General features: G+C 46.4%; 1 protein-coding gene across 2 annotated transcripts in view; it reads right to left on the bottom strand.

Annotated features, from left to right (window-relative positions):
• Positions 1–4,691, bottom strand: part of PRIMA1 (proline rich membrane anchor 1) — a 53,647-nt gene extending 48,956 nt beyond the window's left edge. For both annotated transcript variants that reach the window (XM_086748287.1, XM_086748288.1), the window contains exon 1: positions 4,483–4,691. In XM_086748287.1, the coding sequence (XP_086604413.1) occupies positions 4,483–4,575 (93 nt within the window). In that variant the 5' untranslated portion in view covers positions 4,576–4,691. The remainder of the gene's footprint in view (positions 1–4,482) is intronic.
• Positions 4,692–12,891: the final 8,200 nt, after the last annotated feature.

The raw sequence follows: 12,891 nt of genomic DNA, 5'->3' as shown, positions 1-12,891 counted from the left end.
CTTGTCAAAATCTATTACCAAACATAGGGAAAAACAAATCCAGCACGAGTGCTTTCCAACTTTCCCCTTCACCGTCAGGTAACAGTAAGAGGATGGTTAAAGACCATCCCAGACAGCTTCCAGGAACTTACACAAACTCTCTGAACGCTCTAATGAATCAAAGTGACTTGGCTTCATAATCCCTCACGGCAAGTAATAAATCTGTCAGCTCATCGGGCTTATTTATTTTTAAAGCAAGTTATCACAGGCAGTAGAATACCCGCCGTACCGCTTCAGCCCTTCCAATGCGCCGGGCTGGGGCGTTTGGGCCTCTCCCAGGAGAGGAGAGGGCCTGCTCCCTGCGGGGCTGCGGCACACCGGGGTACCTCCTAGCCGCACCCCTGTCACCACGTTTACTCCACTGACAGAGGAGAGGGCAACATCTCTCCACTGGCCCCAGCACAGGAAGCAACTATTAACTCCTAGCTACAACTACCAGTGCCTACCCAGCTCCCCAGCTGCTGAATCCTGCGGCTCGCTACAGGAGCCCGTGCGAGGGGAGAGGAGAGGGGCAGGGGAGAATGACATTGAGCAGACTTGGAGCCAGCTTCATTTGCAGACCAGAAGCGGCTCTGTGTACATAAGCCTGAAGACGGTGCTGGTATGGAAAAGCTACATGGACTTATTACTCTAACTTAATAATCAACCAGAACCAAGGGCTTGCTCTGTCTTTTTTTAGAACTATTGACTGCTTTTAAATCCCTAGAGGCTCTCCTACCTTAGGCTGGTAATAGATATTTTTCTATAAGTGGATATTTTTCTCAATTACTTTGCAGACAGGATTAACCCTACACGTGCCCAGCCACCCCCTGCTCCTGTGTACTTTTAAAATACTATTTCTGGAAAAAAAAAAAAAAAATTGCTTTGTTTCTCAATACCTTAGACTGATCCTTTATCAAAATTCCTCACGATCATTTTTAAATGGTTGGGAAAGAACTGACATTTAAAAGCATGGGTTTTATCACCTATTTGCTTCCCTTGTCATGTCACCCAGTAAAATGTCTGGTTGTTAGAAGATACCTGTAGGAACACAGATATTATCTGGCCAGGGGTTTGTCTTAGAGAGTTAGTTCAAAATAACTCTCTACAAGATATTGTAAGTGCGCCAAAATTTGGCAGGAAAACAAAAGACCTGAATCAAGGTTGAGGGCTTCAAGGAAGAGGAGAGAAATAGTCAAGGACTTCTGCAAGAAGATTAACTAAGGGCAACAAGATAGAATTAAGAAAAAAAGAAAAGACATTTGGCTCCTTTTCAAGGAAAAAAGTCCCGCTGTCGATGTCTATTAGTCTTCTTATGAAAGGAATGAAGGCTATTACTTGTGTCTTCTAAAGGTAAGCAGAACAAATCACTAGAAAATATGCTTTAGGGAACAATTTTGCTCTGGCAGAGGATGATGAAATAAATTACTCCATGTTTCTTTCTTACTGTCTGCATTTCAAGGTAAGTTGCCTTTACAGGAGATGGCAGGAGAAAAAAGGCATGTGGAAAGAGCCTGATCTTTCTCTGGCCAGGTCTGCTAATGTGAATCTGGCCTCAAACTTTACTCCTTGCTTGTTCTGACAGACACTACCACGGCCCCAGAACGGCTTTGGAGGCACCTCGCAGATAAGGACTAACCAGACACTAACCAGGCAGTGGTGCCAGGCAGTTCGTAGCACAGCGGTTGCTTTGGCAAGGAGTCAATCTCCGAAGACGGACCACACAGGTCCTGCGCCCTGGTTCTTGCTGCTGCACCTTCCAGCCATTCCTCCAGGTGCTGGAGGTGCCATGAGCACCTTGTGTGTCTCCCCAGCCTCTCTAAAACTTGGTGGCTTGTTTGGCATGAGGCTTTCTTAACACAATCAGCACTCGGTCAGTTTGGGCATATATGTTGCCCTGGACTTCAAGGTGACGCATTTTTTGCCCTGCTCTGAAAATACATAGATTTTGACTTCATGGATTTGTGCATTTGACATGGACATGCTTTGCAAAAAGGACTAATGTTTTTAAATATTCAAGGAAATGAAAATCTGATCCACAAATGTCCAGGGAAAAGCAAACAAAGTGGTAACTGGTGGTTTCCTTTTGCAGTCTCTCTGTTGAAGTTCGTGCCTGTGACGTATTTCTTTTTAATCCAAGATTTCCTTCAGAAACAGTGCTCCTAGTCCTGCTTTGCACAGAGCGGAAGAATAAATCTGCATGTGGCCAGAGCTGCTTAGTATTTCAGTAGAGTCCCATGGGGTTGCAGCAGTCCATGAGCATGCTCTACAGAGTGGGATGGGAAAAGAGGATTAATACAGTCCCCGAGGGTGGCCCTCTTCTGACTTTTTGAATCAGGTAAAAGGAGGAAAGCTTGAAAATAAAAGTGCAGTTGACTGAAAAGGCACAGAGACCTCTAAAAGCCTGCTGATGTGGCAAGAGCTTTGTCTCTTGGAAGCAGTCTACAGAGATGAGATCTCAACACCGCTGCGTAAATCCCTGGATGGCTCTGCATAATTCACATCAGAGTTAATCCAGATCCATGTTTATGAAACCAGAAAAAACGTGACCCTGCTATTTATCATGACACTTATTGCTCTTTTTTTTAATTATGTCAAAAGCCTCAGACAGAATCGTCCCTTCCTTCTTGTCACAGTGCTGGCTACGACACTAATAAGAAACGATTGTGGGTTTTGCTTTAGGTTTGTTTGGTTTTTATTAATAAGAAAAATGCTTCTCCTCTGATTAGCATCTGACTGATTCCCTTAAGTGACTCAAGGCAGGGCCTGGGGAGGGAATGCAAAGATGTGGGAGGGAAGGCCGCACATAAGTCATCGCACGGACGAATGGGTGAAGAGGGGCTGGGAGAAGAGACATAAGAAAACATGATGGCTGCTACAGATGGAGCAGGGGCAGGGGAGCGACATGATGGGACACTACTCAATTAGTCTAGGAGAGTATGGCTTGTGAGACTTTGAAGATAAGAGCAAGGATTATGACTCAACACGGGGAAGGGAGTCATGGGAGGGAGTCAAAGATGAGGGAGTTTCGGTCACAGGAATGCCGGCATGCTGGTGAGTGCTCCATGCCTGCCAGTCCCATTGGTACCTGCTGGTAGGAGCCTAAGATACATCCTAGTTTTGGGACAGCTGGAAAAAAACCTTGAGTATGAGCAGATTTATTGATTGCCCTTGCACAGAACAGCAGGCAATAGCAGAAGTACAGTTGATGAATGGGACAAAAAAACTTCCAAATTATCGCAAGGAAAGGCTGGGCCCCTTGGCTTTTGCATTTCACAGAGCCTGAATCAATTCTTATAAAGGTAATTATTTTTGAAAGATTGGCTTAGATCATCTGAGTAGTTTGCCAGAAAGATGTTTATGCAAGTTTTTTTTTTTGTCTGCTTGATTGACTTACTGATTACAGGAGAGAGGCTGTAGAAGGCATCTCTTTTTACACAATTGCGCTTCTCTCAAAAAGGCAGTTACAGTTTTGACTTAAGCTTAAACTACCTGAATACTTGAGCAGGACACCAGGCAGATAGCGCTGGCAGAGCTTTTCATGACAGGGGTATTGGTTTAAAGGAGGTTGTTTTTGTTGTATTTCTGTTCATTTTAATCTGTAATGAGCATAAATCCTCTTTGTCATTCACAACAACAGACAAGATGCTAAAACAAACAACATCTCTCTTTAATCCAAGAGATTACTAAGGGGAGTCATTAAATTCAGAACAGGGAGTAAAAGACGTGGAGTCTCCGCGGTGTTTTCTCCAAGAAAGAAACTGTAATTGTTCTGTTCTTGAACAGCACTTGGCTGGCTCATCAATCACTCCTCTGAAGACATATATTATAAATAAACTTTAAAATATCAAAGTGACGCATTTGAGTTGAGCTTTGCTGCCACTCTCTGAACCGGATGGGCGCTCTCCCTCCCCGCACACTCTCCCACTCCACCTTGCCGGTCACCCCACATTTCAACCAAGGTCACGCAACATCACAGCGTCCGAGTTGGCAAAAGCTGATTCAGCCCTTTACCCGGAGAACCCTCGACACCCAAAACCCACGGCAAAACATTACCAAGATTAGACTGCCGGAGCTGGGCTCCCTCCACTGTTTCTTCCTGGGCATCTCTGCCACCTCAAACGCGCTTACCATCCGGCGCGCCGAAGAAAAGTCCGCTACACCTCGCTCAGCCCGCACCGCGCCCAGCGCCGCCGGGGGCCGGGACCCGGCCGCCCACCCCTCCCGTGCCCTCGCAGCCGACGCGGGTAGGGGGGTTGGGAGGACACACACCCAGTCACCCTCCCACCCACACGACGCCGAGCAGAGCAACAGCTCTGCCCGCTCCGGGGGCCGCCTGCGCGACCACCGCCCCGCCAGTCGCCGCCTGCACCAGCCTCTTCCCCGGGGGTACCGGCCCCGCGGGGGGAGCTCTGCCTGCAGGCCCCCACCCCCGCACGCAGGGCAGGCTCGGGCGGCCCCTACCTGGACGGAGCCCCAGAGCGGGTGGAGGGCACAGTGCAGCAGCAGGGAGGGCCAGCAGCAGCGGAGCAGCCCCAGCAGCTCCCGGAGCAGCATCGCTCCTGGGCGGGCGGGCGGGGGCGAGGGCTCCGGGCGACCTGGGGAGGGAGCAGAGCGAGGCGGCAGCAGAGGCGTTGGCTCGCACCCATCCCCGGAGCGCGACTCTCCCAACTTTAATTCTGGAGGGGAGGGAGGGAAGGAGGTGGAGGGGAGGGGGGAGGGAGGCAGGGAGATGGGCGGGTGGGGAGGGGAAAGGGTGGTCGGGAAAACCCAGCGCCCTGCCAGTCCCGGCTCCCTCAGCGGGGAGCGCTGCCTCCACCCCGCCCCGCCCGCCGCCGTCCCTGCCCACCCCGCCGGCTCCCCCCTCCCCGGGATGCTCCGTTCACTGCTCAGCCCTGGGCTCCCTCACGCCCCGCGGTGGCGGGGGGGGGGGGGGGGAGGGGGCGGCGGAAAAAAAAAGTTTGGAGCCGGGCTGCGGGGGTGGAGGGACCGGGCGCTGCCGGGGCCGGGGTTGGAGCTGAGCGGCCTGGCAGCGCAGCCCGGGGATCGCATCTCCCCCCTGCCCGCCGCCGCAGTGATTTTTCAAGCCCGTCGAGGCAGCCCCTTCCGCGCTCGGTTCCCCAATGCTCCCCCTCCCTGCCCCTCCGTTCGGCCCCGGCAGAGCTGGCCCGGGGCAGGGACAGCCCCGGAGGGGGTTGCTCGGGGAGCTCCGGGAGGGCCCGCACCAGCCCCCCGCGCCCTCCCCGCAGCCGGGAGCCGGTCCAACCCGAGGAGGAGGCGAGGCATCGGCCGGCACTCCCCGTGTCCCGGGGCAGCCACGTCCCAAATTGCAGTCAGGTGGTTTGGAGGTTAAGTGGTTTTGGGGGTTGGTGGGTCTTGGGGTTTCCCCCCCGCCCCAGAGTGATGCGAGGGCTTGTCCGGTCACAGGTGGGAGATGTCCGGTCAGTGTCTCCAGCCCGGTGTCTCTGGGATGTACTGAGGAAGATGCTTTGCGGCATCCGTGCTTCTGTGTAATAGCAAACCACGCGGAAACGTTTAACAGTGCTTGCGGGGAAGAAGATTAAGGATCCTCTAACGTCAAGGCGCTGCACACCCCCCGCCCCTGCCCCTGCAAAGAGGCAATAGGAGAAAATCCAAGATGAAGAGTAGGACACCAAAGATGAAGATGGTTTCGCTCCCAGTGAAGCAGTTAATGAGCAGAACCGCTGCTCTGTGAATGGTGGTTGCTGCTGCAAGTCAGCCTTGGTGTGTATCAGGGACCACGTAAGCGTCTGTTGTTGGGTCAGCGGCACAGAGGTCCTGTTTCCAGTGTTTTGAATGCAGTAAGCAAGTGGGTTTGAACAAAATGCTCAGCCTAGGGCTTATATGTCATACCCAGAGATGAATGAGTTTGAGGATACTGGTTTTAGTTTTTCCTTGTATTTCTCGCACCCACTGAGCCAAGTTTAATAAACAGTTTCATAAAAATCTGCTCAGTGAAGCAGGAATGGAAATACATTAATTTCTCAGCCGAAAGAGGGCTAAAATACTCTTTTTATACCACCATTACACCGACCTTCATTCATTTCAGCCCCAACAGACACTGGTTTAAATGTCAGGACTATCCGGCCCAGCAACATCTTACAAATGAGAAGAGCATAGTGGAATTTAATGGAGTTACACCTGAGTTGAGATAGACCCTCTGAGCCTAGATATTTATTTGAAAATCCTCATCTTGTGGGTTTGTAAGGGCAGAATACAGAGAGACAGATACATTATGACCTTGGGTACAGGCAGTAATTGTACAGAAAATATATTTTCTGTAATGATGCTGAAAAAGATGGCGTCCTTTTCTGTAAGTCTACTGTGTAACATGCAGCGCTTAATATATTGTGCTCATTCAATTATAGTTTTAGTGAGCTGGAGTCACAAGAGACAGCAAAGCTTTTCAGGCTTTCTGGTGATTTCCTGAAGGTATTTCAGCACTTGGTCACAGTACAGAACATAATAAATTGCACCATCTGTATACATAGTTCCTGGTTCTTAACAGAATGAGAGATAAGGCTTTAGGCATTGTATGCCAAAAAATACAACACAGATTTCTTTTCTTTCAGTATTTACAATGCCTTAATGTCAGAAGAACTGTGTATTTTCCTGCCATTAGCAATTGCCCAAGTAGCCATCTCAAAGCGTTGTTCCTGTGGTTCAAAGACAACCGAGGGAACTGAGGACACAGGGCCAAACTGGACCCACAGTTGCACAGAAGCAAGTGCAATCAGGGATATTGTTCTGACACAAACAAGAGCGGAGTTTGGCCCAGGTAATCAGCATCTTTTCTGTTTCACACTGGTAATTGACAGTTCCCTTGGGGAAATGACTGGGCTGCGGATGTATTAAACTCAGTCTTTGGCCCCGGTCATGCAGTCCGCCCACAGGCGTATTTCCCATTAGACTGAATGGCTGAAGAAAGGGCTCAATGCGTGCCCTATTCTTGTCCACATGATACCAGCGCTTTTCATTAGTTGCGTTGGCTTCTGTTCTGTAGTTTCTATGGAGAGAAAATAGAGTCCAGGAATTTTTCCCACTTATAAAGAAGATAAATGATATGGTGCTTGTAAGAGTGCAGACCCTGAATCAATGACAGCCTTGAAATATGTTTTGCTTAATAACACATTAAGTGTATTGTAGCACCAGGACTGGTGCGAGGAAGAACACGATGATTTGTCTGCGGCAGCCACACCGCTGAAGTGTTGAGATGGATATCGGCTAGGGCTACGATCCCTGAACCAGAACCAGGATTTCCTGGTTTGCAGTCCCACTGCTAGCCATGTCTTCCTCTGCTACCTTGGGCACATTTTTTAAATTACTTGCATCAGATTCCTTGCCTGTCAAGACGGCACGGACAAATGCAGATACCTGAAGGCAGCGGCATTTGGTGGCTGAGGCAGTAACGGGGTCCTGTCCTCCAGGATGTATTTAGCACATCAGAAAAACCAGAAGCAATGCCAGATCCTTTGCTGGTGTGATCAGCACAGGTCCATGCTCTGGAGATGGAAAGTGTCTTATAAGTAAGAGTCATAGCTCAAAACAAAAACTGAAGCTATTTGAAAAGATTTTTTTTGTTTGTTTACAGAAAAGGACTGCACACAGTGTGATTCAAGCAGTCACTCTAAAAATTTAAGATGAATGTTAAAACTCAATGGAATGACGACCATTAGTGTTTTTCATTTTCATCTTTTGTTTGATTATCAGAGAAGAATATTTATCTTGTTTGCTTTGTCAGTTTGTTTTTTAACAATTGCTGATAATCAGAACAATTATGATTAACACTTCAATACAGCAGCTACTCAGGAAACATCAGTAAGGTCTGCAACACTGATTAGCTGTACCAACAAATATTATTGTACTCCTTTAATCTAAGTAGCTGTAATGGTTATAATGGATTCTAAGAGGCTATTTATTTTGTCAGTATAGACTGAGTTTCCAACATGTATTCAAGTGTGCAGAGGGCATGGGAGAAGGTTCTCTTCCAGGCTGACTTGTCAAAACTTCATTAAAATCCATAGATATTCACCTATTCATTGTCCTACATCTTCTGATACATCAGTGTGGGCTTTTAGCTGGAGCCATCAGCAGAGGAAGCGAAGGCAACCACTTCTCAGACTTTGTGTCAGGCCTAGGAAGAATCTACTTGAGCTTTTTTTGCTAATGACATTTCTGGATGTGAGTCAATGAACTCAAGAAGAGTGTCCGACCTGGTGAAATGCTAGCCAAAACAGAAACAGAAAAACATTTCAGCACTGAGATTTCACAGCCTGAAAGCACGGTCTCTCTTAGGCTAATCTTTACTTTTGAGTCTAGAATACCATCAAAAGGCTGGTAAATGTACAGCATCACTTCACTTTGAATGTTGGCTTACACTTAAAATACTTTTGTTGCTATTTTTTTAAAGATTTTTTTTTATTGTTCCATATGTCTAACGCAGTGCTTTCAACATGTGGAAAGAAAATTTCCTGCATTTGGATTTAAAGTCTCTACCCAGGAATCGACAGCTTATTGGGAAGTTTTTAGAGATCACAAATTAATAAAGGTCACAACAGCAGAAAAAGTGGAGGAATTCTCCAAGTACCACCATCAATTCTTAGAGAGGGGAGGGGGTTCTTCTTGATGATCTGAATTATTTTAAAGAATTCAGAAAAACACTAGGACCCTCTATAGCATTTACACATACAAAACCCAGATTCGGTTTTCAGAAGACTTGATCATTCAATTTTTTGATAATTCCAGCTAGCGGGAAAAGATTTCCAACTTTAAGGACATCTAGAATAAATTGTCAAGACTGATTATTTTCATTACATTAAATTAATACTTAATCAAAGATTGGAAATGGGTTTTAAGTTCTAAAAGTGTCAGAATTTCAGGAAGTGCTCTTCAAGTTTTCTCCCAGATAAATATGGGCTATTGCACTGCATCTGGAAAACAAAGGCAGGATGTCTCCATTCCCTTGGTATAGGTCAGGAACACCTTTGCTGAAATCAATGGATCCATGTCTGTTTAGGTGAAGAGTGAATAGGACCAACGTAGAAAGCTGCATCATGTAATCTTCAGCTTGTGCTCCAGCACCTGAAGGTAGAGTACACCACAGATTTGTATTCCTGGCCAGAAAAGTTATGGCTATACATCACAAAAGCCTGTTCTTGCCTTTTCAGTTCTTTAGCTCTGAAATGGTGCATTCAGTGACAAACAGGCCTCCTGCTTACTCACTTTTGGTAGTTTCTCACAATTTGTTCTTTTCAGCAAATGGATTTGCTCAGCAATATCGCTGTTCTTTGTTTATAAATGTAAAAGTAAAATGTATGGAATTAGTTACTAAAGCATCCAGGAAAGTCCCAGATGTGAGGAAAGCCTTGTACATCCTAAATATGTCTGGTTTCTTCAGCTTTATCAATTGCTCACACAACACATTGCTTCTCCTTACAGATACTGTACTCTTAGTCCCTTGTGGCTATTACAGTGAAGTCCCTATATCCTGAGTGAACTGCAGGCTGCAGGAATCACTTAAGTGCTGTATCACTTTTACTCTCAATATTCATTGCTGCTTAGCTTTCATCTGCCTTTGCAGAAGATTAAATACTTGTTATTGGAATATATAGACAATAATATGAACCCATTGCCTTCACATTTACTCTTGGACTGACTCTGTTTGGCTCCCTTGTGGGTCTGATGTAAAAGGCAGGGCTGGTTACATATTTCCAGGAGGAATTCCTCATCCACTTTACCGTGGAAATCCAGTACAATTGCCTAACAGGTTATGGTCTGTATCTGCTCCACTGGAAAAAACAGCTTATCCGGTGATAAGAGTTCATCAGACCTCACCAAGGCCTAAAAAGATATCTCACTGTTTATTCCATACTACTCTTAAGGATGTGTTTTCTCTACTATCCCTGAGGTTATTACAGATGAAGGATGAAATAAGACCAGAACCATGATTGCTCAGGCCATTATGGAAACGGATAGATGACAAGGATGAGGCTGAGTAAACGTATGGGAGTATAAGTAGTTCCAGCTGAAAGGCAAGGATGGAGAATCACTATTTCTAAGACAAATCTATCAGCATAGCTTCTTTTTTAACTCCTCCTGCAAGTAGAAACCTGCACATACTTTGGTCTAATTGTTTGATATGACTGATCTGATTTTAATGGCCAGTTTAGGGAATCCCAAGCATCAGAATCTTCCCCAAAATTAGAAGTCCAAGAGTTTCTACACTCAGCAAAAATGACTGAATTGGTAACTAAAACCATTGTCTGTAGGTCTGTATATTTGACAATGTTTCATAAAAAAAATGCTTGAAAGATGGTCCATTTCACAGAACATCGCTTTATTTTTCTGCCCTCTCTCTCTCAGTTCTTAACTCTGTTTCTAATCAAGATGATTCCCAATCTGAAAAATTAGGAACTTGATTTTATAACGCTGTTCGTCTGCAGATCTCAGGTGTGGGTTGTCCAACCTGCCTTTGTGGCCGCGAGCACACAGACCATCTGGGTTCATATCTGGGTTCCAAGCTGTGGCAATGCTTCAACCCCAGCACTCAGGTGAGAGGATGAGGAATGTGGTACAAAATCCTCAGAGGAGGAAAGAGGGCAGAGCAGAGCTGATTTGTATCTACATCTTCTGCATTTTGATACAGATCATCGTGCTGCTGGGTGAGGTCGGGAGGGTGACTGGAAATAATCCAAGAAGAGCTTCTCAGATACAAGGTAGCAGGAGAAAGAGCAGGTAGCAGAGCAAAGCGCTGGTGCACAGAGGTTCACTCTCGACCTGTGAGCAAGCACAGAGGAGGCAGGAGCACGAGATGCTGGCTGATTTATTCCGGTCCTTAAGGGTATTTGTTGACCTGTTACAGGTGAGCGGAAAAGTTTGAAATCACAGGAAGCCAGGGAGATGACTCGGCAAGCAAGCAGTTAACAAAGGGTGACAGAAGGAGGGAGTGACTGTATTCAATGAAGAATTGAGTAAGGGACTGCATCCACCTCTGTGTGAGCACAGACTTAGGGAGGAAAGGATGGACAGTTGTTTTCGGTGGTCTACCTCTCTCAGTTTTTCTACTCTTAGTGCACACCAGACCTGCATCTTGTCAGAAAGGGCATTGACTGTGAAAATCCTGTGAAAATCACACTGGACCACTCCCTCACCTGTGAATTACGAGGGGCTCTGGGAGGAATATCCATGTGCAGGGAGGAAGAAGAGAGTTACCCACGTGTATATGCACATATGGACTATCACTGAAAAGAGAAAAGAAAGTAACTTTATAACAATGAGGTTTTTTGAGATGTGTGTGCCATATTTTCATTCACTTTTCCCATCCCACCTAGCCTGCAAGCCCCATCAGGAAGACCTGGAGATGCCTGGATGTCAAAGTGAGGTGTAGGCTGTACCCAAGGAAGAGCAGGAGTGCGTCCTTATATGGATGGCTCAAGTTAAAGGAGTTTCAGGTTTGAATCACTGTGGTACATGTACAACCATGGTTTGAATATGCACATAAACTGTATGCCTTGGAGAACTCTTCTCACCAGTGAGCACCCTCCCCTTCCCATCCCTTACAGTACCACCTTTGTCCCTTTGGAAGGGTTTGTAGCCTCCTCTGCAAAAATCCCTTATCAAGGGCACCCCAGGCTGCAGCAAACATGCAAACCTACACTCCTTTGGCCAGGCAACATGGGGGCCCTTTGTCATTTAGCAAAACATGACTAAACTCTGCCAAACTTCATCAGGATGAGTTGTGTCTGACCTTGGTTTCAAGAGGAAATCACAAAGGTGTTATTCATTATTGTAGGAGAATACTGGCAGAAACACCTCCCAGGTTATTCTTGTTTTTCTTCACTTACCCACAAGCTCCGCAGTGGATTTTGGTAAAGAGCCATTATACTGCTTCTTTAACAATACATTCAACAAATGTGGCATCCATTTGTGTGAGGTGGCTGTGATAATTTGTGCCATTGACAAATGTGTGACATTTGTTAATGGGGGAAAGAAAGACGAGGTTGTGCCAATGTCTAACACAGAATTTTTGTGAGTGTTTTATATCAGCCGAGGTTAAGAGTTAAGAGCCAGATGCCAAGCAGGTCAGACTGCAATGGACCCATCTGTCTCATAAGAAAAGCTATTGATCGGTTATTAGTCCTGGCTAGTAGGGGACTATCACAAAGAGACCACTGGCAGCAGAGCTCAGCATTGAGATCTGCTTGCAGTCGGATATTGCTGGGGTTAACGGGGAGAGTTTCTCTCCAACATCTCAGAACCAAACACTGCACTGGGACAAACACTGGCAGCTCTTCATGGCATTACTGGTAGCAGCTCCCAGTTCTCCCAACCAATCTCTGTTTGGTACGTAATACAGACATTTGTTTTACGTATTAATTCAAAACTGTCTGCCTGGTACATCTGCACTCTCCTGAAAATATATTGTGGTTCTGTCTACAGCTAGGGAGGAAGATCCATCAGTTTGTCAGTGGTTTCTAAGCTTTTACAGGGTGTTAAATCTCTGTGAGTCTTTTGCATAATATACATCTGAAGTCACCAGGAGGCACGCGCACCAATTCAGTTGGCCACTGCTGTAATTTCTTAGATCCTATGTGGTCTGTATCTGTCTGAAGAGAAGCCAGACACTTCAACTAGTGCCTGTGCTTTCTGGCATGCAGAAGACATAATGAGATCTGCCTGAGTCCATAGGTGGTAGGTTATCTTCACGTCTGGTAAGACATTGCTAGAGCCTTGTTAGATTTGGCTAGCCAACAGTAGATGGGAGCATGACTCCTCATGGCTTAGACTGACTGTCAAAAAGCCACACACAGACTGCCTGACAAACCTTCTTTGTACAGAAGCGACCCAAACCTA

Source organism: Chlamydotis macqueenii, chromosome 5 (assembly GCF_036417535.1).
Source record: "Chlamydotis macqueenii isolate bChlMac1 chromosome 5, bChlMac1.mat, whole genome shotgun sequence".
Classification (NCBI taxonomy): domain Eukaryota; kingdom Metazoa; phylum Chordata; class Aves; order Otidiformes; family Otididae; genus Chlamydotis; species Chlamydotis macqueenii.
The sequence above is the reverse complement of the archived record's forward strand: the minus strand, read 5'-3'. Positions and strand labels throughout refer to the sequence as shown.